General features: G+C 32.9%; 2 protein-coding genes across 2 annotated transcripts; both read right to left on the reverse strand.

Annotated features, from left to right (window-relative positions):
- Positions 1-1,503: 1,503 nt before the first annotated feature.
- LOC140012848 (putative UDP-glucuronate:xylan alpha-glucuronosyltransferase 3) lies at positions 1,504-4,179 on the reverse strand. The gene is made up of 3 exons (XM_072061189.1): positions 3,947-4,179; positions 2,434-2,643; positions 1,504-2,191 (listed from the first exon to the last, which is right to left on the reverse strand). Exons 1-3 carry the CDS (start codon positions 4,009-4,011, stop codon positions 1,504-1,506), a joined length of 963 nt encoding a protein of 320 aa, XP_071917290.1. The 5' UTR covers positions 4,012-4,179.
- A 16,923-nt stretch (positions 4,180-21,102) lies between these two features.
- LOC140012849 (protein FAR1-RELATED SEQUENCE 5-like) lies at positions 21,103-21,705 on the reverse strand. Its single transcript, XM_072061190.1, has 2 exons — positions 21,426-21,705; positions 21,103-21,356 (listed from the first exon to the last, which is right to left on the reverse strand). Exons 1-2 carry the CDS (start codon positions 21,703-21,705, stop codon positions 21,103-21,105), a joined length of 534 nt encoding a protein of 177 aa, XP_071917291.1.
- Positions 21,706-27,249: the final 5,544 nt, after the last annotated feature.

Below are 27,249 nucleotides of genomic sequence, written 5' to 3' on the forward strand. Positions count from 1 at the left end.
TTCCCCCGCTTTTTAAATTTCATTCCTCTTCTACTATAAAAAAATTTAAAAAATAAAAAAAAATATATGCTTAGAATGGAAGGATTAAAGAGTAGTTACAATTGACTGAAAATCTCGACTCAAGATAACAATCTTCTGTCATGCCAAATGGGTGTGGGATCTTTACTTTTCCAGAGGTATCAATGCAGCCATCCTTGGCTATAGGAGGGTATGTTGCTGCTGGTGTGATAGCTGGCTTTAAGGACACCGTCAACGCGAAAAGTATCATTTGAACAAGCTTCATCACTGGGGAAACTTTGGACTGTGATGGCTATTTAATTGTGGAGTCAAGAAGAGATCAGATGATTGACTTTTCCCTCTATCACCTCGCTAGATAATAGAAAAATCGCCAGTAGAAAACATGGTTTTTTTTGTCCCATTAGTTTCCCAGCATGTACCCTACTACCACCACTACCAAACAAATGAACGAAGAATTGCAATTATAGTAGATGAACAAAATAACCTTAAGATTTACCACGTCTTGGCTGTTGCAATTGTGAATGAACTTATGTTCCTTGGCTGATCGGGATCAGCCGTGTGGAGCACTCTAGGAACATACGATGACTTGTTCTGTCGATCCCAAGTATTCCCATAAGTCTAGTCAGTCTCTTTCAGGGACTTCTACCAACTTTTTTGTTTTGAAGATGAATAAATCCGAAGAGAAAAATTGATTGACTTTTTCATCTATCACCTGTCGAGAAAATAAGAAAATTTCCAATGGAAGAGTTGTTTTTTCCCACAGAAGAAATATAATAGTTTTGGTCCTAAATGTTTAGCACCTGTCATTTTCACTCTCTCTTCCAACCCCACTCCCCCTTAAGCAAAAGATTCCCTACAGGTTTTTGTATGTATATAATTTCACAAATTTCTTTATTTTATTTCCATTTTTGCGGTTAATTAATTAGTCATGTGTCATCACATAAGTTAATATTCTTATTGTCTAAAGTCAGGTGCTTTTTTATTCTCTTTTTTTAATTCAATCTAGTGAACATGTGACTGCAAATAACATGATTTCGTTAGTAATTAGGGAAAATCCGTCAATTACACTAAATTTGCTTCAATTGGAAATATTAGGAACCATATTTATTTTTGCTGAAAGTTAGGAACCAAAATTACACTGGTGCCAAACATTGGAGAGGACTAGATTCACAAAAGTACGAAACACTAGGGACTAAAACTTTATTTTTTTTCCTTTTCCTATCAGTATGAAATAACCCTAAGTTGGTTCACCACATCTTAATTAGTTGATGCAATCGTGAATAAACTAGTGTTCTTGGACATTCTAGTCTCATAAAGACTGCTAACCTTGTGCATAAATGTTGCCTGCACATGCATTAGCTGAGGGCATGTGAAGCACTCTAAATACTTAGGATGGTTGACATGCAATTGAACACAGTTGTCAAGATTTCAATTGGATTTTAGTTATCTCTATGGGCATTATTGAGAATAATTAGATAATGTTAACTAAGGATTTCTAAAGTTAATTGACAGAGTAGAACTTGAATCCAACTGACCTTTAGCCTTGAGAGGAACTGCAAGCTCACAAGATCCCACTGGAAGGTGAAGCTTATCTCTTAGTGTATGTAAATTTGGTTCATAAAGCCACGTATTACCCTCACGTGCAACCAGCTCTTTGCAACTAAAGAGATTAGGTGTTGGGAAACAATCAGTGACCAGAAGGATATGAACTGCATGAGATCCTTTTGCAGTTGCAGCAAGTCCAGCGGCAGCAAGCTGCAAATGCAGACGAGCCACATCCCTTGACCACTCCCCAGATTTGTTGCAGGGAAGCTTCACTGCTATGAAATCAATACGTGGTTTACCAGAAAACTGAATCGTTGGCAGAGTAGGACATGTGGGAACCTCGTATTCTTCTTCTTCATCTATCCATTCAGGATATAATGTATCCCATGTAACATCACTGGTGACACTCTCGAGGTTAAGAAGAACATGCTCAGCATCTGGAAAGAACAGCTTCCATTGACCGATTTCACTTTCATGGAAGTTTAGCAATCCTATTCCCCGGTAGTCATTTCTATCAGTCAGTCTATTAACAACTTTGGACACTTCATCCCAGTTAATAGCTAAAAGAGATACATAGCGTCCATCTGCAGCAGTAATATCTCTTGTCCATCTATTTACCAAATTTGGACTGTTCCAAAAACAAGAAAGTGATTATGATTTGAATAGATGATAACTTTTAGATTAAAATTGAATGGTAAAAAGGGGTATAAAACTGTCCTCTATATGATCAGTAATGTTAAATACAAAAAAAAAGTAAGTTAACCAGTAAATATAGACAAATAGGTCAGAATCACGTCAGCTTAATGAGAAGTAACATAAAAGGTTCAAAAAGAACCAAATGCAGCGGATCATGCATCAAAAACAGCATACCCAGAGCCAGAGGTTGATGCACTTTCTGCTTCATAAATTGTTGGGGAGTGTAAGGTCATCAAAAATGCTCCCAGTATAATAATGCCCAAGACAAGCTTTAAAGTAGTGAATTTACAGTTCAAAACTCTCTCCTGCCTGGGACTATAGAGCACCTTTTCCCCATCTCTGGAACTTTTACTTCTTAATAACTTTTTTTTGTTGGCTTCTTCACTGAAGCAAATAAAAGAGAGTTAATATAAGGTTAGTAACAAGAAAGATGCTAATAGTTAAACATACGAGGAATCTCAAATATGGCATATATTATTTAAACTGAAGCATACAGTTCACTTTACGTAATTATGGGAAAAAGTAACGGTAAACAACTGCACTGCCCCCTCTAGATCCCCAAGAAAACAACTTTGGAATGAAGAAAATAACGGTAAAGCTACACTTCTGGAAATCCATGTTTCAAACATGACTTTTCATTTCAGTTAACCTCATGTACAGCAAATGTTATCACAATGAAGCTAATGAATGGAATAGTGCCTCTCTTCCCCCAGACCAGCTTTCACGGAGAGAGAGAGAGAGAGAGAGAGAGAGAGAGATGTCAAATAAGATTGGTAGTGCTTACTCACTTCTCCTCTCACAGGAAGGAAAAAAATACAATCTTAATCTTGCGCAGAAGTTAAGCTTTCTCACTAATTGTACAAAATCCAACACTTGCATATTACCATATGTGCCTTGTTGGCCAGCAAACTCAATCAAACTAACCATTTACAAGTAATAATTCATTACTAAACACGCAACAGTCCAATCATGTTCAGAAATCCAAAATAACCCCATAATCCTATATAACAACACCATCACAACCATCCTGGCTCCTCAACCAAGAAAACAACAAATCAAAGTTTACCTAACCGATTATGATCCAAATTTAATGGCCGAACTATAGTCCAATCAATTTAATCAAATATTCAACCAATTTTTATGCTTAATCTAAGCCAAATCCAACTTTTGATTTGCACTTCACACCAGTTCCCCCCCAAATAAAAGTACGCTTTACAGCAGTTCCGCTGGGCAGCGGTTTCTGCAAACAGTAATCTGCAAAGAAACTAAATCCATTTTTTCTAATTAAAATATGGCGAAGAGGGTTCAATCTGGAATCCAATGACAATCAAGAATCTCAAGCACTTTCAAAGCAGAAATGATTAGTTCTTCTAATTAAAAAGAATCAAATGGGTTTAATCTACATTGCAAGAAAATCCAGAAGAACCAACAGTTGAAGCTGAAGTTCTTGCTCAAAAAACTAAGCAGCAAAGTGTAAAATCTGATGATGGTCCGTGCACATTTTCTACATAAATACACACACGAGTAAAAGAGGGTTTCTATTTAAAATTCAACAATATAGTACTTTTAGCCAAAAATCAAACAACATGTACTAAAAGCAAAGCAATGAATCTAAACAAAAAACTACAAAAGGGACTAGCAGAAGTAGTAGTAGTAGTTGAAAATGCAGAACAGATTATGGGCTTACCTAGGTGTAGAAACTCTGAGTCTAGGCTCAATTGGATTTGCTGAGGAACCAAGCATTCCTCTCATGTTGTATGTTTCTTGATTCTTTAGCAGCTTGACCCTGGGAAAGGAAACACCTGATCTGGGCACAGGGGGGAAAAGTTAGGGAAAAAAACAAGTAGGGAATCCAAAAAGCTAAAAAGAGCAGAAAAAAATAAAATAAAAATTAAAGTAAAATTCATAATAGGACGAAAATTATCGATATTTACAACTAAGATGTGTTGTTGAATGTTAATTGATTGAAAGGTGACGCAGGCCATGCATCAAAGAGTTAGTTAGCGAGTCCATAATGGACTAGTCAACAAGAGGAGTCGTTCAATCTTTATGTTAATGATTAAAATTATTTAAAAAATAAGGATGATCTACTTAGACTTAAACTACTTTGTTTGATATGATACTTCTGTTAAATTTGTCAAACAGATCCTTTTCATGATTAATTAATAAAAACAAAAATATTACTGAAATATATACTAATAATTTTATAGTTAAACACATGGTTTACTTTTCACCCCCAAAAAGATAAGTCAACTAAGTTTGTTGTCACTTACCATCAACCATTATTTTTATCTATATGTGTTTGGATTGCAATTTTTTGGAAATTTTGTAGAAAATATATTGTAATGATTTGATATGTGTGAAATAAAAAAGTGATTGAAAAATGTGTTCACGGAAAACGTAGAAATTTTTTTAGTAGAAAATTCATTAAATTCGTTTCCAAACAAGGCCACAGTCAACATTATTTTATCTATATGCATGTGTAATTAAAAATTTTAGGATCAGAGCTTCGTATACACTGTGTTTAGGATTAACATTATATGTACTAATAGTGCAATTATTTTTTCACATGAGTAGTTTTGAATGTATGTTACATATGCATAATTTGAATTTTAAAATTTTTAAGTGTATTCCTCCGTATCATCAAATCCATCCCTTTCCTAGTAGAATTTTAAATTTAAATTCATGTTACATGACATGATTTAAACCTGTTAATGTAAAAAAAAAAAAATTATACATTAATGGTATATAAAAAGTTATCCAAAATTATATAATATATATATATATATGTTGCCACAAGGACTAACCTTTTTTTTTTTTGACAAAGTTCAAATAAGCCCGTTTGATAGGGCAATAGACACCACCTTAACAAGTGTGAATATTTGAACAATAAATATGCACATTAAGAGAATAACCTAAAAAAGTATGGTATTAAATTTTACGCCTATCGTGTTTCACAATCAATTTCATTTATTTAATTTCAATTTAAACAGTTCTCCATCATTAATTGTCAACATCAGTCATCACTGTGATTGCCAATGTCCTAATCGAGACACTTATCGGTCATCAGCACAAGTGCATAGTTTAGTGACTTTTTACGCAATTTGCTCTTTTTTTTTTTTTATCTCTTTCTCTGTTTAATTTTTTCTATTTTCCCCCTTTCCTTTGTTGTATTGCTCCTTGAAATGTAACCCTCGTTAAAAATCTCCACGTAGTCAATTACAAGAATTCTTCGTCCAATAATTTCCTCTTTGCTAATTTGAAGTAGCTCTCTAACCACGGAGCGTAATTTAATGCTTCAGATTACAAGGTGAAAATTCGATTAAGGCAGCCTTAATGGGCCTTCAGGACTCCATTAACAATTGTTCTGTTTCTTTCGATAATTGGACCACTAGGCCAGCCCATGTATTTAATATGCCTTTAAGCAGTGAAAATAAGTTGGACCTATTAGTGGGCCCTTGGTAATTGATTCTGCAGGCTTAACGCTGTCTGATTTAGAGATTAGAAGAAGGTTCAGTCCAGTCGATGGAGACAGCATTTAATGATTTAGTACCTGTTTGATAACATAAAAAAGTGCTGAAACTGAATTCATTCAGACATTCAGATGTTGTGGGTGTTTGATAAATAAAAATTCACCTGCTGAACTTATTTTTTTTGTCGAAACGTTAGCTTTATAGAAGTACTCAATAATTACAATATTTGGACGAAGGTCCAGTCATCAGGACAATAGTCCTACCAAAACATTAGTGCCTAGCACCTCAAGTTAGAATTCACTCATTCCTCATCTACAAGGATGTTTAGAGCATGCATGCTCAACTTGATACTTCCTACAAATCCTGATTCAACAAAAGAGAAAGAACACTTTTGGAACAAATTACTAATGTACTGTAAATCCTCCATCAGAGTAGCCATCTGTTGGTTGCTGGTCCTTGTATGTTTTATGCACTCTACCAGCTCCCTATCTTCCAGCTCCACTTTTATACTCGTCCAGCCTTGACTGATTGCATTCAGTAGTACAAGCCTCACCGCACCAGCTTGGTCTTGTTTTGTGTCTCCAGACATTCTTTCTCTTAATGCCCAGATTGCTTGTAGATTACCTGCCAAGTCAGTAGCAGTGATTCCAATCCCCACCATATGTTGCCTTCTGTCTTGGTGAGTGTGGACCTTGATCATCAGCCTGGCTTGGTTCTCTCTCTGGCTTTGATCTTGCTCAACACGTTCCAGTATTTCTGTTCCCTGGGTGTTCTTCCTTGTCTCCTTCCCTCTGTTAGCCTCATCAAATTCCATCCATCCCTTCACCGCCTTTTGTATTACCTTATGAGGTTCCTTTTCCTTGTATTCAAACTCCCTCTCGTTTCTGGCCTTCCAAATCTGCCAGAGAATATTTATGGTGAGGTTCACTTGGTCCTCCCCTCCTCTCTCTTCTTGAACTTCCACGATTGCAGTCCACCATTTGATGAAACAGTTTGATGTATGCTGTATTCCATCCTATTGTACAGGCGATAGCTTCCATACTTTCTTTACTTTGTTGCATTGGAGCAGCAGGTGTTCTATTGTTTCTTCCTCTTCTCCACACGCTGCACATTTAGGAGCTCCTTGCCTTGTTCGTCTGTGAATTTCACCTCTCACTGGGAGACCTCCATGCAGACATTTCCATATAAATACTTTCATTTTTTGGCACACTTTCTGCTTCCATAGTGCTTTCCAAGCTCTCTTGATAGATCCTTCATAGCTTGTCCCAGCATCATCCCTCCTTCTTATACTCTCCAGCTCTTTTTCCTTCATCCATTTCTTATATCCAGATTGAGTAGTATATTGACCATTTTGAGAGTGTACCCAGTAGTGACCATCTTCCTTCTCTGTAAAGCTTATAGGTATCTTCAGTATCCTTTCAGCATCTTGTTGGTTGAAAATTCTGAATATCAAAACAGCATTCCATCTGTTGTTGACGATAAGATCTGACACAAGCTGAAGTTGACACCCCGGTGGCTTTGGTGTAGTTGGTTTCCCACTTTTGCTGTCTGGAATCCAACAGTCTTCCCAGATTCTCTTTGCCTTGCCATTTCCTATCTTCCTCTTGACACCATTCTATACTTCTTTTCTCACATCAGCCAAACTTTGCCAAATTCAGGAAGCATTTTGAGGGACCTTACAGGTGAATAATGATTGCTTGGGGTAGTATTTTTCCTTCAGGACTCTACTGACTAGCAAATTTGGTTGTGTTAATAACTTCCAAACTTTTTTGCCCAATAAAGCTCTATTGAACCCTTGCAAGTCTTTGAATCCCATGCCGCCCTTACTTCTTGATTCTGTCATCTTTCTCCAGCCAATCCAATGCATCATTTTCTTTCCTTCTGTCTCCCCCCACCAATAGTCTGCCATTTTCGCACTAATATCTCTGCACATCTTAGAGCTCAGTTTGAAGCAAGACATGGTGTAGGTTGGCATAGCCATAGCTACTGCTTTAAGCATGACTTCTTTCCCTGTCTGGCTTAGCAGCTTATTTTTCCAGCTCTGCAGTTTCTTATCAATAGCATTCCGTATGTACCCAAACACCTGACCTTTAGATCTTGTTATAATCATAGGGAGGCCGAGGTATTGACCCTGTCTTATCTGCTGACTAGATCCCATTGATTGACAGACTACCTCTCTTACCGCTTGGGTTGTGTTTTTACTGAAGAACACCGAAGATTTATCCATGTTGATAAGCTGACCAGTTGCCTTTTCATACACCTTGAGAATGGTCATTAACTTCCCAGCTTCCTGTCCATTAGCTCTTGCCTTATTTCATACACCTGCTGAACTTATTAAATGGTGTTGAATTTGTATGTATTTTTTTCAGCACAAGAATCATAACTGAATGCTTAATTTGATAAGAATCAAGAGATTTACTTCAACTACTTTATCTTATCTACCAAATATATCCCTGTTTGTTAATTACATTCAAAATCCTTATCTAATTAAGCAACCTAATATTCCCTATTCAAAATCCTTATCTAATTAAACAAAACAACTTGATATTCTCTATTCAAAAATTTTTTTTAACAATAGTATTTTTTTGTAGTAATTTTCATCCACAAACATTTATATTTTGATATATATTTTTTTGTGCAGATAAATATTATTTATGTGATGCAGCTTATCCACACACACGTGGCTTTATGACACCATATCGAAATATTAGATATTGGTTGTCTGATTTTCGAAATGCTTCTCGTCCAAGATCAAAAGCAGAATGCTTTAACCAAGCACATGCAAGATTGAGAAATGTAATTGAACGTGCTTTTGGAGTATTAAAAGGTCATTTTTTCATTCTCAAAACGATGAAACCATACCCTTTTCCTACACAAAGAAACATTGTCATTGTATGCATTGCTCTTCACAATCATTGTCATTTTCATACCTAATAATTTTAAGTTAATTAAATCATAGATTCTATTTTCTTTTTGGATTAAAAGATAGAAGGGCAAAATTGTACAATTTAGCTTATTAAGCATTAAGTTATGAATATTTATCAAACAGTATAAATAGATTCAGCATTAAGATTCAGACATTCATATATCTCTTTTCAGTGCTTAAAATTCAACAAATTAATTATTTCAGTATTCAGAATTCAAAATTCAGAATTCAGATTCAGTGTTATCAAACGGAGCCTTAGAGTCTGTTTGATAACATAAAAAAGTGCTGAATCTGAATTTTTTCATACATTCAGATGTTTTGAGTGTTTGATAAATGAAAATTCATTTGCTGAACTTGTTAAGTAGTGCTAAACTTGTGTGTATTTTTTTCAGTACAAGAATTCCAACTGAATGCTTAATTCTAATAGGAATCAATAGAATTACTTCAATTACCTTATCTTATCTACCAAATCTATCGTTGTTTGTTAATTATGTTCAAAATTCTTATCTAATTAAACAATCTAATATTCTCTATCTAATGATTTTTTTTCTTTTTTCTCCCTTTTGAATGATTTTCACATCTTCTCCATACTCCACATATAATATATTTCATCTTTTATATTAATTTAATTTAAAAATAAATATTATCATTTTCATACCTAACATTTTTAGCTAATTAAATCATAGGTTCTATTTCTTTTTTGGATGAAAAGATATAAGGGCAAATTTGTCAAATTTAATTTATTAAGCATTCAATTATAAATGTTTATCAAACAGTATAAATAGGTTTAACATTAAAATTTAGACATTCATATATTTCTTTTCAGTACTTAAAATTCAACAAATTAATTGTTTCAGTATTCAGAATTCAGAATTCAGACTTCAGAATTCAAATTCAGTTTTATCAAATGGAACCTTACTCTTCCTTTTCTCTTTCTGGGTTCTGAAAGAAGGAAAAACAGATAGCAAATAATGAGAAGAGGGAAATTCACTAATTTGCACTCCATTTTTTATTATTTGCACTTTCATTATTTGTTTTATCATATAATCTAATAAATGAAAATTATATGATTAAAATAATAGCGAAAGCGTGATTAACAAAAATGGGAGTACAAATAACATTTTTCCAAAGAAGAAACTGATATTAGAAAAGAGAAAAAGTGAAACAAAAGGTAGACGTTGGAGAAAAAACAAACTAAAAGTTTCAACCCATAATTGGAGAAAAAAATATGCTTAATGAACTGGAAATATGAAATTTTCCGAAAATCAGCTACAAAAAATCATCTTAAAAATCTACGTAAGAAAACAGTGAATAATACTATCTAACCTCAGCTCAGAGATGCTTCTTGTACGAAGGTCATCTAATTGCAATTTCTTTGTTTTCAATGCTTAGCTATCATAGACTTACTAACGTCCTTAATATCCTCAACAAATCATTCAATCAAACATCCTTCTTATATTGCAGTTTCTTTTATTTCATTTGTTAGTTGTCTTAGATTTACTAATCTCCTTATGAAAATAAGGTAATTCTCCCCAAATCCTTCAATTAGTGTAATATCCACAATTTCATTGTTGCTATAACATTTCCAAGTGCTTTGGATCCTCTCTCCAAACCCTCCCTCCAAAACTGACCTTGTGGCTTTGTAGACTCGGCTTACCTTTTCCTTTCCTTTTTTTTTCTTTTTTTTAATTACACGGTTTAGTTAAAAATATCCAAACACTAATGCTATTTCTTTCTACTGATTTGTTTGTTAATCTCTTATCAAACTTTCATCAACTGAAAGAGAAACATGTCTGTCTATATCGAAATTCACTCTTGTTTTTGTTGCTATTGTTTCCTATATGACATATTTGATTCAACATCATTTATACTCCCCTCTATTCAATTTCTAAAAAACTCCATGCATAAGTTTTAATTTTCAAAAGTTTACGGGTGCAATTGCCCACCCTCATGACAATGTACGTAACTGTGCCACTGGCATTGAGGACGAAAATTTTCAGAATATATTCACATGTCTTCTCTTGTTTCGTATACTGTCCATGCATTCTCCCGAAAATATAACATAGATCGGGCAGTATTGTGCATTCATTAGTAAATTATATCCAAACAAAACTCGCTCTCTAGTTTTGAAGTTTCCATGATTTGTCTTCAATTTGATCAGTCTTTTCAAGAAACAGTTTATTCAAAAGCCAAACAGAAATCCTCTAAATGCTACTACTATGGAACCAGGAAGATATATACAAAAGGACCGGCAATGAATTTAAGAGGACAAGGATGCTTTATAGAGGCATGTTCAGAACTAAAAGATAAATTATGTTAGGAAAGAGATTTAAGGAAGTTTTCATCAGATTCTTTCAGTCACAAAAATTCCCACCAACTTAAATATCCTTACATAGGGGTGACTTTTATAAGATCTCCAAGGATATCTGCATGAATAGAAGGTTTTGCATGGGTTAGCTCCAACTATATATTGAAAACATTCTTTGCCTTGAAGCTCAAAATGTTGGAAAAACATGGAAAATCAGGCCAAGAATTTTTATATGCGTGGTTGGTTTACAAACTACCGCTTAATACATTTTTACACCCAAATTACTTACAATGAGATCCAAATTAAGTGTTAGAAACTAAATAAATCTCAGTTTTGCAAGTATTGATTTGTAAAGATTCTTCAATCTAATGAAATTAAGGAGCATTTGATAAAACTGAAGTTTAAAAACTGAAATTTGAAATCTGAATCTGTCAAGTCATTAAATTGTTAAATACTAAATTTGATACATTGAAGTGTATATCACATTGAGGCCTTATTTGATAACTCAATTCAGTACTTAAACTTAATAGATTCAGATTTTAACATGTTCATACACGTTTGATAACCAAAAATTAAATATCTGAATTAATTAAATGATATTGAATTTCCTAGATAAAACTTGCTCCAATAAGTGATAAACTATTCAGTTATCACTTAATGTGATATGTATTCAAATGTGTCATATTTTAGTACTTAATAATTAAATAAGTTAATTGATTCAGACTTTAGATTTCATATTTCAGTTTTTAGACTTAAATTTTACCAAATGCACCTTAAGTGATAAGTGAATAGTTTATTACGGATTTTTTGGAGCAAGTTTTATCTAAGAAATTCAATGTTACTTAATTAATTCAAATATTCAATTTTTGATTATCAAACGTGTCTAAACATGTTAAAATCTGAATCTATTAAGTTTAAATGTTGAATTGGATTATCAAACAGAGACTAAATCTTAGTTCTTTTTGTGATATAATGAAAGAAAAATAAACAAATCTCATTTATGAATAGGAAAATTAGATGAAGTGAATGTATGAAAAACCCCCCTCTACAATTTGTTAGTCCTTACTTTTATCACGTAATTAATGTTTTTTTGCTATGCTTACATAATTTCTCTATTTTATGTGGTCACATTTCACAATTTAACTGGTTAGCTTTTAGGTTTTTCATATTTGTTAACAATAATTAATCATACTTTTTGAAACATTCACTTATTTTTCAAAAATTTAATTGGTCATTTTTTAGGTGTAGTATTTGAACCAAAATTTTTTGAAATCAATCAATGCCTAAAAAAAGTACTTCTAAGGTTTCCATTATTTTCTGCACATGCAATTCGACTTGGTCATTTGTAGGGATGGCAACGGGGGCGGGTGCCCGCGGGTGCCCGCGGGTGCCCGCCCCGCATGGGGCTCACGGGGCGGGGGGTGGGGCGGGGGCGGGGGGGAATTTTTTCCCCCCGCTTAGAAACGGGGCGGGAGGCGGGGGTATACTCCCCCGCCCCATCTCCCGCAAAAAAAAAAAAAATATATATATATATATATAAATGACTATATATTATATGTAAGTTAATTAGTTATAAACTTATGATAATGATATTATTAGTTAGATGTATTATATAATGTATATTAGTTTATGTAATATAATTGATATTATCAATTATATGAATATACATGTCTACTAATAGAATTTATTAATTAGTTATACTAAATTTACTAATACATTTATACTAAATTTCTAATTACACTTAATAGAATAACACTTTTTTCTCAAAAAAAAAGCACAAACACAATGATGAATTAGTGATTGCATTTGTACTAAAAGTGAAAATTTGACTATTTTAGTTATATTTATTTCATCATATTGGATTGTATTCAAATAACTTCTGTTTGATTGTTTTTATGAGTTTCAATTGTAAAATTACAATGAATAATAATTTGGTGATGTGTTGATATTTTAGTACTTGATTATTTATTAAAATTTAATTATAATAAAATTATATAATAAAATTTTATTAACCCCGCGGGTGCCCCCGCGGGGGAAGCGGGGCAAGGCGGGGCGGGGGGAGCGGGAGGCGGGGGACGGGGCGGGGGACGGGGGGAACTAATAGGCAACGGGGCGGGGGACGGGGGAGGGGTCCCCCGCCCCAACCCCGCCCCGTTGCCATCCCTAGTCATTTGTGCTATAAATTTTAGGAACAATGAATCTTTTTCGTTATTGAATCCCTCAATTTTAGCATATTACTCAAATGGTAATGGTGGCTATGTATGCATATCTTTCTTCCCTCCATTACAATCTTGCTCTTTTCAATACCAATCACTACTAAATATCTTCCTTTCCCTGTTACAACTCTACCATTTCTCAACATCAATCACTACTACATGTACTGTGGTATGTTAATTTATTTAATTGTTTTTACACAAAAATTTGACAAGTTAATTTTGAAGTTTGTTAGTAGCGCTTTTATGTGTTGCTTCTCATTTTCAAGGAGCATATGCACAAGATTGCTGGGATTGGCCCGGTAGTTAGGAAATGACTCTTACGGTCTTTCATGCTGCTACGGGGTTGGAATCCCGTGTCTGGCTGCAATCATAATTCAAGAATCTTTTATATGTAAATGTAAAGCATTAAATCTATTAATAGCGTATTATTTTTTAATATAATATAATTTATGATTTTTAATTTTATCGAATCTTTTACAAAATTATATATAGTCCCATTCAAGAAATGGGTTAAAAACTAGTATATATTATAAAACAATATTTAGTTTCTATGTAAATAAGTAATTGAGATGGACGTATCCATACTCTGCCAAGTAGACGTCCTCTCTTACCACCGCGCATACATATCTAAATATGGTTTGTTTTTTTTAACATCTAATGATCCATTTTTATTCTCCCTTACATTGATATACTTTCTGTATCTAATCTTATTTACACTCCCTTATATTTATTTACTTTTTCTAATTAATTTTACATTTTTATAAATATGACACCTGAAATATATTTGCTTTCTTTCATTTCTTTTTGGGATAATTTCAGAAACCTACCCTGAGGTTTCTAACAATTTCACTGAGCTCCCTTGAGGTTTAAAAAATTACACATACATCCCTTATCATTTAAAATAATAATTTTACCCTTAAATTTTTTAAAGAAATTCATTTATTTGGTATGCTTATACTTAGAATGAGTTTCAAAATTATTTTTTTCATTCTTATTCTTTTTTTTTATTTTTCACCAATAAAATTGTAGAACTGCCACTATTGCCTCTAGTTTTTATTATAACCAAATGTCGAACTAGTGATTTTTTGATGAGTTAATTTTATATAAAATCTAATATTTTTGCTGATCTTTGTTTTCTATTTTTTGGTATTAAAATTAATAAAAAATAAAAAATAAATGGCTGAAAATCACTACTAAATTATAATAATCTCACTACTCGAAAAATTTATAAACTCTAAATGAATTATTTCAACATTTTCTTTTCTATCTTATAAATCTAAATCCATAATAAAATACCATTAAAGGTATCCTATCATAGTGATAAAATTATTATTATAGTTGTTTATCAAATAGTAAGTATGGACATAATATATTTGGCACATTTTCCTTATAATTATACTAGATAATCTTACAATTGTATAGGAAAATAAATTAAAACTCATTACACTAGAACATTTTTGGGTTTTCATTTAAAAAATTGACCAAGTCAATATTATTTTAAGGTTTTATTACTAAAACTATCAAATCAAGGGAGGTAAGTGTAATTTTCCAAACCTCAAGAGAAGTCAGTGAAATTGTCAGAAACCTCAGGGGAGGTTTCTGAAATTATCCCTTTCTTCTTGAAAGCAAAGCCAACAATGCCATCGTGGAGTCATATAACACGATTTCATTAACAACTCTCATTATGTTGGATCGGTCTTGAAGAGCAAGGTAATAAACCGCAAACTGCAAAGAAACAAAAGAACAACCATTTGTAAATAACATCAAAATCAAAATCAGAGTTGATTTGTTTTATAAATTTCTCCCCCAAACTAATTTAAACAGCCGTACCCGAACACCAGAATCTTCAAATCTTCAGATTCTTTTGATAGAATAAAACCACCACATTGAGGAGAGCATTTGCCAAATCTTTTAATCAAAGTAGGACAAATAGCCCTGTATTACAATAAAAAAGACTTAAAAAATACAAAAAAAAAAATCTTGAAAAAAGGAAATTCCTACCGAGAAAAATAGGCCAACTGATTTAACCCTCAAATCTCTCACCATTATCCTTCTATTTCAACCCACAAAATACAACATGCCCAACAAAAGAAAAAAGGGTAGGAGGCTGGTCGAAGAGTGATGAGAAAAGATATTATTTTTTGGCTAATTGTTTCCAATGTGAGTGGAAAAGGAATAAGTTTTTAATATCACTCCCCTTTGAGTAGTATTTTTAAATGTTATCCATAGAGGTATCAAAATGGGTGATTTGGACGGGTTTGAACGGGTTGAAATGGGTAATAGGTATAAGTGAATTAACTAATTTATACTTATTTAATTAGATGGGTATAAATAGGTAAGTCAAAAAATGAATTGAGTAATTCAATTACCCATTTATAACCCATTTTATTTTAATTTTTTGTAAAGTCATTTAAATTCATTTTTTGCAAACTAAGTTATCAATTTATACCACCCTTTGCACCCATTATTAGTTTTAAATATTTACTTATAATGTTTAATAAGTCTAATTACCAATTTTTCCCATCCATGTTCTATGTAACAAAATTACATAGTATTTAATAATTAAACAATAAGAATACAAAAATTTGAACTAAGTACTATGAAAGTTAACATAAAAACTTAATCCAATAACCTTGAACCCCTAGCATTTTTTTAATGTGTAAATTTAAAATTTTATTTTAGAAAGATAGGAAAAGAAATTAAAACTTGTCATAAATTGGTAATGCTGAAAAATGAGCAAATTAACAAACTACGAGAAAATAAAATAGTAAGATAAAACCAACAATTAATAATAATAATGAAACAAAAGTAGTTAATATCATGAAAAAAATGAGAATTCTGAAAAAAAAAATTGAGGATATCTATCTGCATAAAAAATGCATCAAATGTTTGTTAAGGCTGAAAAATAAAATATTCCACTATATACAAGGCTTCAACAATATTAATGCATGAAAGTCTCCAACAATGAGTTCAATAATCAAACGCAGGCCTCAAATTTCTTCTAAATGGGTGGGAAAAGAGAGGAGGTTCGGGGAAAAACAATTCTAAATGGATTAATTAGATTTGGTGGGTTACCCAATAATATCCATTTAAATAAATTGATATTCTTTGGTAACTGATTTATACCATTTGTAAAAATTTAAAATATTCATATCCATCTATTTTTGAGCGGATATAAATAAATTTAGTTAAATGAATTTGTTTGCCACCTATAATTATCCGTGAAAACTGAAAATTTATAAAATACCAAAGAAAAGTCATCAGTTTAAAAGGATAGAAGTAACGGGTCAGAGTTGCGAATCAACTTGAGAAATTTGAATAGGCCAACAAAATGCCACTGGGCCTGTGGTCCAGTGGTCACTGCCCAGCCTTCTAAGGCTTAGTGGTGTTGGGAGGTCAAGGGTTCCAGGAACCTTGTCTCCCTCTTTCCCTTAGATTAGGCTAGTTTAGGTAATAAGAATCCTATCGTTGTGATAAAAAAAAAAAAAAAAAGCCAATAAATGCCGATTGAAATAAAAGCCCGCAAAAGTAGCGGTTGAGTTTAATATTTGCAAGCCATCCATTCTAACCCGGTGACCAGATTGAAATAAAAGTGGCATCAGACCAAATTGCCTTGGAGAATACCAAACAAGCCCCTAGTTTCAAAGTTCAACTGTCAAAAATCCAGCAAATGAATTTGGCGGAGGTTTAATTCTAGTAAATTTTCTTTGCTAAATAAATTGAAGCATTAGTACTGAACTCCATTTTCTTTGTATATTTGCAAGAGGACATGAAAAAAATTGAAAGCCATTAATATTGAGCAATATACCATTGGCCTACTTGGACTGGAATTTTTTTTTTGCAAGAAAATTTTTCTTTACACTAGAAATATGTTTCCTAATCATTTTTTAGTTTTTCTAACCACCTTTTTATTCCATGTACAACACATTCTAAAAAGTATTACATTATTATTTTTAAAAGACTTTATAAATAATTTTCAATCCAAATAGACACATTTCATGCTCAATGACTTGCATGGGCGCTAGGCAAGAGGGTTCTTCGTTGATTGCTTGTTAACAGAAATTGCTGATATTACTACTTCCAATTTAAAACAGAGCCATTTGGATTGTTATTTTCTAGAGTTTTTATAAAAAAAAAAATGTACAATAGCAATTTGAAGTATATGAGATAAAAAAAAAGATGATTAAAAGATGTGTTCACAGAAAACGTAAAAATTTTTTGGAGAAAAGTGACGATCCAAATATCTTAGACACTCATAGATGCATTACAACCAATATTAAATTTATGCATGTACTTAAACCATAGTTATTAAATCTGGCCCGGGAAGGAATCCGATGAAGGAGGTCGATCAACGGGTCACTGGTTCAACCAATGCGTGAGTGGTTGAACCAGTGGGTCGCTAAATATATTTAAATATTATGTTTCGTAATTTTTTATATAAGATATATGATATAAATTGTAATAAACAATGCCATAGCAAATGCTCATTTAATTTAATTCACTATAGAATATTTAATTCATATAAGAATCAATAAAACATAAATTTATTTAGTAATCCACCAAACTTCAAGTGTAAAATTTTATCTGTATTTAGTGTAATTATCTAGCTTATTTATGAATATTAATGCAAAAAGTTATTAAAAATAATATTTGTCTTTAAAATGAATTATGTAATATGTTATTTTTGAAATCTATTTTATAATTTATAGAGTTTGGGGCCATAAATTTTTATTAAAAGATTCCAAATAAATTTGTTTTAGAGAAAAAAAAGATAGAATTGACAAAACATTCACATATTATAAGAAAGTTATTCAAAACATTCATATATTATAAGAAAGTTATTCTACTAACATATTGCAAGTGGCTTGGTGGTATGTATATTATAGTTATATGCTTAAAGTCCCAAGTTCAAATCTTAACAAAAACTAATTAAAATTTTTTCACAAAACTAGCCGGGTTCCCGGTTTAATCAGGTTGAATCGCTAGTTATTGACCAGTCAATGGTTCCTATGCTTAAACGGGTTAATTAGAAACTCAATCTGGCCCAATGATTGATTCATCGAATTGACCGGTTTAACCGTCGGGCCGAGTTTAATAACTATGATTTAAACACACTTTACAGCTTGTCTTCATTCCAAGTATTATTTTTTCAAAGGAATGAGAATATATGATATTCAGTATGACCTATCCTAGCATGGGTATATGATATATGATATAGAGTGGATAATGTGGGAAGCTCTTGAGCTATTATCATTGTGCACTTTTCGCCTCTAATCTAAATTTGGTTTTGGACCAAAGCCTAAACAATTAAAAGTGCATAGTTTAAAGATTTCTGCCCATTTTAGACATAAGTCCACCTAGAACTGAAGGTCATTTTTGTCCAACCTTAATCGAAAGCATTGAAAACTTAATCAAAAGCATTGACAGCAGTAGTAGAAATCCAAAGAAAAGAAAATCCTTTATTTTCCTTAAACTCAGCCATCAAATTTCGTCACAAATCTTTGATTTTTTTTCTTTCTTTCTTTCATTTTTTTGGTGTGAATTATTGCTTAATTGCTGTAAATTTAGCTGAATTGGATAGAGAACATCTTTGTAGCATTCAGAAGTTTGACCTAAACCTCGTTAACTAGCTAGAAAGTAGTCGAGAAAAAGAAAAAAAACAAAAGCTTGACAAAGCATATGGTTGAAGAAGTAGGTTTCTTTTTGTTGATCTTGTTGAGGATGGAAATAGTTTGCTTCAAGAAAGCTCCAATTTGCTGAATTTTTGTTTGGAAGGGTTAATGAGTAGCCTTTTTGAATTCAGTGTTTCTGATTTATTTGTTTTTTTTATACTCTCTCCGACCCACTTTGATAGTCATGTTACTTTTTTCATACAGTTTAAGAAAAAGCAGTTAATTTTGTTGGAAAAGTAAATTTAGATTGCTATTTTCTTAAAATACACTCACATTAAATATGGTACAACTTTTATAGAAACTTGAATTAATGGTAAAAATAGAATTAACTCTCATTAAATGGGGTAGGTTTATAGTAACAACTACTTACATTGAATAAGGGTATTTTAGGAAAATTAAAATACAACTACATTCTTCAATTGGAAAGTGGACTACAATTTGGGACAGATGAAAAAGGAATATAGGACTATCAAAGTGGGAAAGAGGGAGTCGTAATTTTTTTGGTAAGAATTCTTTGAGTTTGGAGTAGTAGTTTCAGAAGCCGATGCGACAATGCATGTATCCTTGTGCTTAGTTTTGCATGCATATGCATCTGAGATTTCTAGCAATGCCGAGTTTGTTGGTTTTGTTATCAGGGAGATCCTTTAGGCTAAAAAATGAGAGGGGATCTCTTCAGCTAACCTGTCAAAGACAAATTTTTTGGGCAGAATTTTTCGATATTATTGAGGTAGAATGTAAAATAAAAATAAAAACCCCAGAACCTATCAAGTGCTAAAAAAAAAAGTTAAAAATTAAAAATTAAAAAAATCCCAGAAACCTAGTGTACTATCAAGAGATTGCACTTTGAAAATAAAACTAAGAAAACTGAGGCTTACCTGGTCATTGATGTTATACTACGTGGTGAGAATTTCACACTATATCTTAGGAACGAAATCCTCGTAAAATCTGCTAGTTCAAAAGATAAATAAATGAAGAAGGATACGCTCTGGTGCTCCAACATGATCATAATTGTGAGTTTCATATGCATCTGTGCACATTTTAGTACATTTTCATCTATCATGTCCAAATGACTTGCGAAAAAAAAAATTGCCAAGCACAATCCATAAACAAAAAGATTGAATTTATAAAGGAGTATATGAAGTGTACATATATAGCTAACATTTTTGGCCTTCTAACATCAAACCAATGAGTGGATCAAATTTAGCATTGCTCATTCACATCTGGTTTTGAAAAGCTATTCTAACCGTAGAATAAGTAAATTTTAAGAGTAGGTGATTACTTGCAATTTTTGCATCATCTTCGCTTTCGCTTGTGAGTGGAATGTTTTGCCTTTTGTCCCTTTGTAGCAACAACAATTGGATCACAAACATCAAAATCACTCCTCTTTATGGACTCATCCATCATATTATCCTTTTTTTTCAGCTTTATGCACTATAGGCGAGCATCATTCACCCAAAGATTTTTGAAACGAGATGCTGAATTTATAATGCACTCTCTAGCTTCATCATATCCTTGTTGTGTCTTAACTGCATAAAAACACATTTGATTACTTAATGCACATAAAGCACCAAATCGAGCTGTGTTGAATTGCTGAATTTTCAAGTTGAATGGAATATATGTTTTTTTCGGCTGGCTTTGCTTGTTGAGTCCATCTAAACAGAATGCATGATTTAGGAATCTCGTCCATATCCTCATGCCAAGAGCAAATTTGATGCAAGTACTTAGTGAATGTATATAACTTCACCTTATCTTGATCAACAACTGAAACAAGGCAGAGTGAGGCTTCAGCAGAAATTTCATCATGAATCTTTAAAAAAATCTTCCTCGTGAAAATGCTTGCAGCATTTCCTTCCAATTCTCTCAAATGAGTAATTAGAACAGGAGATGACTGATTTGTGATACACTCTTCCTTGTGTTCATTCTGTCTAACTTTTGATAAAAATATCTCAAATCGTTGAACAAAAGGATAAAGTAGCATTTTGAATTGAAGGTACTTGTGCGCCTTAGCATTCAGTTGTTCTGATCTTTGCGTTGATTTCATTCCAGCAAAAAAGTGTCCCCTCAAAAATGTAGCAGCCCATTTTTCCTTTTTTTTTTTGTAGCAGCCCATTTCATGGCTGCAAATCATGTCCATAGCCACATCAAAATCATGAACGAACCCCTTATTTGTATCGGTAACCACATTTTTTTTAAATGCCAAGCACATAATCGGTGATGGGCACAAGGAATAACTGCCTTATTGCATTTCTCATTGCAACATCTCCATCAGTAACAACTGAGATAGGTGCTTTTTTTCCATGGCCTCCAGAAATGTTTCCAATACCCACTTATATGTGTCCTTAGTCTCATCAGCAATCAATGCATAACCAAATATTGTAGTAACATAGTGATGGTTTACGCTGACCAAAATTACTAGTGGCTTCCTATAAGCATTAGTGCGGTATGTGGAATCAAAGACAAGAACATCGCCAAAATATTGGTAATCCAAACGAGATTGAGAATCTGTCCAAAAGAGTCGTATCAATCACTTCTCCAGGTCAACAGTATACTTGTAAAAGAAATTCGCCTCACCATTTGCTCGACCATCCAAATATGCCAACACCTGAGAGGCATCACCAACTTCAAGTGCATTCCTATGGAATTGGTCAACAACATTTCGTAGATCCTTTTCTGTGTATCTCATCTTGTTGTAACCCCCAGCTTGGTAAGCTTGAAGATTCACTATTTGAGGAATTCGAATACCAACTCTATGCATCAAAATAGCATGCTCCAAGTCTCCTGTGTTGACACTTCTATGTGATTGAAGAAATTGTACAAATTCTTCATTTGCCAATTGGTGATTGTGATCCATATTAAACAGCTTAATTGTAAACTTCTAAATATCCTTGTTCCATTGCACAATTATAGTTTCCAGACAACCAACTCTCGTAAGACGTTTTGCCTCTTTCTTACGGTTAACTAAATTTAACAATTTGCTATTTCTAAAGCCCTGTCTGTTGCATACCCATCGTTTGTATGTCACAATACCTTTTTGATCTTTCTTTTCATCACGTTCTCTAATACCAAAACCGACCATTTTGCTATGACATAAGTAAAATTCTCTGGCATCTTCAATGGAATCAAATGTTAATTGTTGAATTTCATCAGAAGATAATTTGTCAAGCCGATCAACAATGGTTCTCCAACTTATACCACCACCAAGCTTGGCCGATTTGTTAGATAACTTTACTAGATCATCTACATGAACTGTCATTTCTTCCATTTTCAGCATGACGCTAGAAGCTATCATGTCAATCAAAGAAACTATCATGTCAATGTATGTGTTGATGTATGTTTTCTAAGATTTTTACTTAAATTCTTTGTAGCACATATAAAATATTGCAACTTTGGACTCCTACGCAATCCATACTCAAGTTGATCATATCCAAAGATTGGAATCCTACGCAACCCATACCCAAAGATTGGAATCCTACACAATCCATACCCAAAGATTGCTGAAAGTTATGTCAAATTGCATAATTACTTTGGAACGACTAAAATTTAAGAGGGGAATGAGAAAAATACTATCTAGATTTGGCAATTAAAACTTTTAATTTTCTCACCCACACAGAGTAGCAATCATAACATACAAATTTCTCTTTGACATTTCGCCGAACATCTTTTATGCATTCCCAAATTAATCACATTTAACTTAAACGTCTAGTCTCAAGTCCTTTCTTAGATGTTTCATATGGCTATTAAGCATATTTTACCCGTAGACAATCAAAACTACAACCATTTCCTAGATGTTTCAATGGACATTTTCAGCCCCAAAATTGCAATAAAATCTTCAAATTCTTAGCCCTGATTTCGCAAGAAAATCTTGACAAACAAAATAAATGAAATATAAATAAATTACAGCAATATAATCAAACGATTTCAAGAGAACATAATGGTCTAACCTCGTCACTGCTATTTTTCATATGCTCTTTGGTTGGCTATCACCGTTGCTAACCCTTTTGTTGTGTCTGCATATGGCAGCACCCAAAACCAACCGATCGATGAGGAAGGATAGAGTGAAATCAAAACAAAAACATTCAGTGGAATACTCAATTTTCAGTGGAATAACAGAAAAACAAATCATTTTGTTTGCGAATATACCTTGCTGGAAGGACCTTTAAACGACATCCAGTGGGAGTCAGAATCTTCCTTCTCAAATCCGTCCGGTGATTCTCGATCAGGACTGTTGTAATCTTGCCAGGAAAATTTTGCATTATATCGTGAGGTAAGAAGAAAAAAAAGAAGGAAGGCAACTTTAGAGAGATGTGATAACCAAAACCTTTTTCAGAAACTGATGATTTTTTTACTTTAATATGTAAATTTTTTACTTTTAGTATTAGTAAGTTTAAATTAAACAAAAGTAACTTTTGTCAAATAATAAGTAAATTAAATTACTCAAAGGGTAAATTTCTATTTCTAACTCAAACTTATCTTTCAATCATATAATTACTAGTTTTAATTAAAAACTTACTAAAGTTAATATTAATTATTTTAATATAATATTTAAAAAGTTGCTAAAAAATTTGATCTGTCACTAAAGATAATAGAAACCTATAATAATAGGTTTCCCTAATATCGTTACCATAACTATAGGCACTGTAGCATTGTCACATGCTCAGAACCACTCCAAGTTAACTGTCCAAGCTCGTAAAACCTTATGACCGTGAATTTTACTTTCATGATCAAATATTTAAAGAAACTAACAAAAAAACAAACAAAATAAGCAAAACAGGAGGAAATCAACCAAGAGATCAACCAAAAAATGAACAGTAAGGGAAAGAAACAGGCCATCTAACAAGCTTTGGTTTGGTAGATTAAATCTTGTACATAAATTGGAACCAGCAAGAAGAGGACTAAGAGTTACCTCACCACCTTATAGAATTGAAATCGCAATGGAAATCTGTAGGAAGATGAGCAAGCTCCACCAAGCATGGAAACCCAGGTTGCAGCTTTCAAGGATGACGAAGACAGCAGGTTTGGTCCCGAATTCGATGATGTTGTAGCAGCTTTTTCCAAACATTTTCAGCAACAACTTCCTCCTTGATCATCACAGAGACCACGAGACTCTACAGAGATCAAAAGATGGCCATGAAAACCCCCAACCGTCAACCTCGGCTCAAGTTCTTGTCCAAAATTTTCTGCACTTTTTCCTCCTTCTTTTTCTGTGTTTTCTCTCATTTTTGCTCTATTTTTCTCTCTTCCGCCGCCTCTCCTCTGTTCTCTCTCTCTCCCCCCCTAATGGCTGCATTTGGAGCTTTTTATAGGCACCAAAACCCCCTCCAACCCTAGAAATGATGGTGCAGATTTTGCTGCCGTTCTTGGCCAATTTTGGGCCATTAGATTAGCTTTAATCCGGATTTTTCTTGATGTTTTAGATCAATGTCAAGTGGTTTGGTACTGGAGTGATCGAATGGAGGGGAAAAAATGAAGAAAAATGAGTGGAAAATGGCCAAGAAATGCTGCTGTAATTTGTACTGATATTCCATGGTTTCTTAGTACGAAGAAGTAACTGATTTTGATTTTTGTTTTCTATTCTTTTCTTTCTTTTTCTTTCCTTTTCTTTTTCGATTTTTCTCAAGAGATAGAAAATGAAACAAAAATAAATTAAGATAAAATTAAAAATTGACTAAAAATGAACAAAAATAAGAATAAAATGAAGAAAAATAAAATGGTAAAAATTTGGTGTCTACAATGGTGATAGGTGAAAATATTGTAGAATTTTTTTTTTAATTTTTACATATATTTGTAAGTTGTTTTTGATATATTGAATGAATGAGATGTTTTTTGAGTTATTTTTATTTGTGTATTACTATATTATTTTATTTGAAAAACTAATCTTCAAAAAATAGGCCAATCCAAACATAATTCTCAATTTGTTTGGACTGTGGTTTTTCGGAGAAAAATTTTTACGTTTTCCGTGAACGCATTTTCTAATCACCTTTTTACGTCACATATATCAAATCATTACAGTGTATTTTTTTTTTATAAAAACTTCTAAAAATAGCAATCCAAACAAGAGTAGACTTTTTTTTTTTTGCTATGCCCTTACGATTTCTTAATTATATCAGGTTGAAGGAGATGAGTTTGGTATCCTCCAAAAGGTGGTGTAGGGTTGGGGGGAGGGGAAGATTCACTATCTAGTGCATGTAATGGCAACATTTACCTTTTGGTTTAACACTGAAAGATCGACCCTAGAAAAATTACAACAAAATCATCACTATGTTGTATATTCATATTATTATAGTCATATAACAAAAATTAAAATAGTATACTATACATCATTATTATTATTATCATAAGTACATGATAATAGTATACACTAACTATTATTACTATCATTTACCTAAATAATATATAATATTTTAGTAGTATATACTAATATTATATAGCGTTTACTAATATATTATATAATTTTATAGTAATTTGGTATTTAATGCGGTAATACAATACCTATTTCGTTTTATCGAATTTGAATTTGAAATCGGTTATTATTAATTTAATAATTTTATACCTATTTCATACCACATTAAAATTCAGTGAATTTGATAAATATCAATTTTGTACTAAATTATGAAATATCTGATTTCAAATTAAATTTAAAATCAGGTACGAATTTGATATGTACCAAATTTGCTCACCCCTGCCACCAAATACAGCCTACTATTTCTTTTTTCTGTTTCTCTTTTGTGGGTTAATCAGTCAAATCAAAATCCAAAAAAAAAAAAAAAACCACTTAAGGCATACGATGACGACTTTCTCAGTCAAAAGTATTTATCGTTGGATTTTTTCACACACTCACGCACTATTACCGTCTCTCTTCACACTCACAGCAGATTACACCAATTAACGAACAAAACCCTCCCAACTGTACTCTTTTTCTTTCTCGCACCACCGGCAGCAGCCGCCGCCACTGCCACCTCCGCTTTCAGTCTCTTCGAGTTTCTCTTCTCGCTATCACCTCCCAAAGATGTAAGCTTTATCCTAACCTGTCTACATATAAGCAATACGTTTTTTGGAATACTTTCTGAAAATTAGGGTTTTTATTTCTTTCTCTTTTTGGTGTGAATTGTTGCTTATTTGCTGTAATTTTAGTTAAATTGGATAGAGAGCTGCGGAAGTTTGACCTAAACCTCGTTAATTAGCTAGAGATTAGTCGAGAAAAAGATAAAAGATAAAAGCTTGAGAAAGCACAGGGTTGAAGAAGCGGGTTTCTTTTTGTTGAATTTGCTGAGGATGAAAATAGTTTGGTTCAAGAAAGCGCCAATTTATGGAATTTTCTTTCGGAAGTGTTAATGAGTTAGTGCTTTAGGCTTTTAAATTCTAGCAGGGCCGCAGTTCTAGCAGGGTTAATTTTTTTCTTAATGTGATTCTTGATAAGCTCAATGTAATTCTTGGTAATCTTGAATATTGCCAATGATTTTGCAATGCATCTTGTGTTTTTAGATTAACTCTAAACATGTTGAAGTTCAATGTTATTCCGAAAAACCCAAAAAGACGTGATACAGAGCCAACAAATACCCCATTTGCCTGCAGTTGCTGTAACCAGAAGTATAAGATCTCTTTGATTGAGGCAGTAGAACACACCAAGAAATGTAAAAATGTGAGAAAACAATAGTAAGAATCAATTGCTAAGGAATTATTGTCCTTTTAATGATAAGAAAAAGCGGCTGCAGCTGCAGAGCAACAGCAGCAGGAAGAAGCTCGTGGGCATGGGGGGCAGGAACGAGCTCGTGGGCGTAGAGGGCAGCAGCAACAGGCCCCGGCCATGTGACAACAGCAGCAGCAAGCAGCTAATGTGGAGACAAGCATGACATTGTTTCACTTATCTTTTATTACTCCTAGCAGTAGTTTTGACAAGCAGCACTCATTTTCCAACTATTATGTTACCTAAGGAGAATTGGATGCACCTTATGCAATCATTCTTCTGGTTGTGCATACAGTGATCCAGCTTATTCTCAGTTTGGATCTTTACCAGGAACTATTAATTTGATGAAATATTTTCTTTTCTTTTCTTTTCTTCTTTTTTTTCTAGGAATGAGGATCTCTTATGTAGAAAGTCACGTACAATGGAAAAGGCAAAACAATGCCTGAGCCTACTGCCAATGCCACTTCCTAACAAATAGTTTTGTGAAAGATAAGTAAAAAAAGAGAGGAAACTGAATTGTTAATTAGTGATATAAATTGTTAAATTTTTTTCACTTGTTATCAGATCATGCTGCAAAGCATAGGAAACTGAAGCTTGTCGCGCCCTATTTTTCGCGATGGAAAAATAAAAGGATGTTTATAAAAGATTTGATTTTATAAATGAAAAATGAAAAAAGACCTAAAATGGGACTTTCTAAAAGGATTTTTAAGA

This window comes from Coffea arabica, chromosome 8e (assembly GCF_036785885.1).
Source record: "Coffea arabica cultivar ET-39 chromosome 8e, Coffea Arabica ET-39 HiFi, whole genome shotgun sequence".
NCBI classification, from domain to species: domain Eukaryota; kingdom Viridiplantae; phylum Streptophyta; class Magnoliopsida; order Gentianales; family Rubiaceae; genus Coffea; species Coffea arabica.

Excerpts from the sequence above, each read along its gene's own strand:
- LOC140012848 (XM_072061189.1), bottom strand. The coding sequence starts at position 4,011 with ATGAGAGGAATGCTTGGTTCCTCAGCAAATCCAATTGAGCCTAGACTC. Across the intron at positions 2,644-3,946 it reads CTCAGAGTTTCTACACCTAG|TGAAGAAGCCAACAAAAAAA; the intron begins GTAAGCCCATAA and ends TATTTGCTTCAG. Across the intron at positions 2,192-2,433 it reads GCATCAACCTCTGGCTCTGG|TCCAAATTTGGTAAATAGAT; the intron begins GTATGCTGTTTT and ends TTTTTGGAACAG.
- LOC140012849 (XM_072061190.1), bottom strand. The coding sequence starts at position 21,705 with ATGGATCACAATCACCAATTGGCAAATGAAGAATTTGTACAATTTCTT. Across the intron at positions 21,357-21,425 it reads TTTGGATGGTCGAGCAAATG|ATTCTCAATCTCGTTTGGAT; the intron begins GTGAGGCGAATT and ends TCTTTTGGACAG.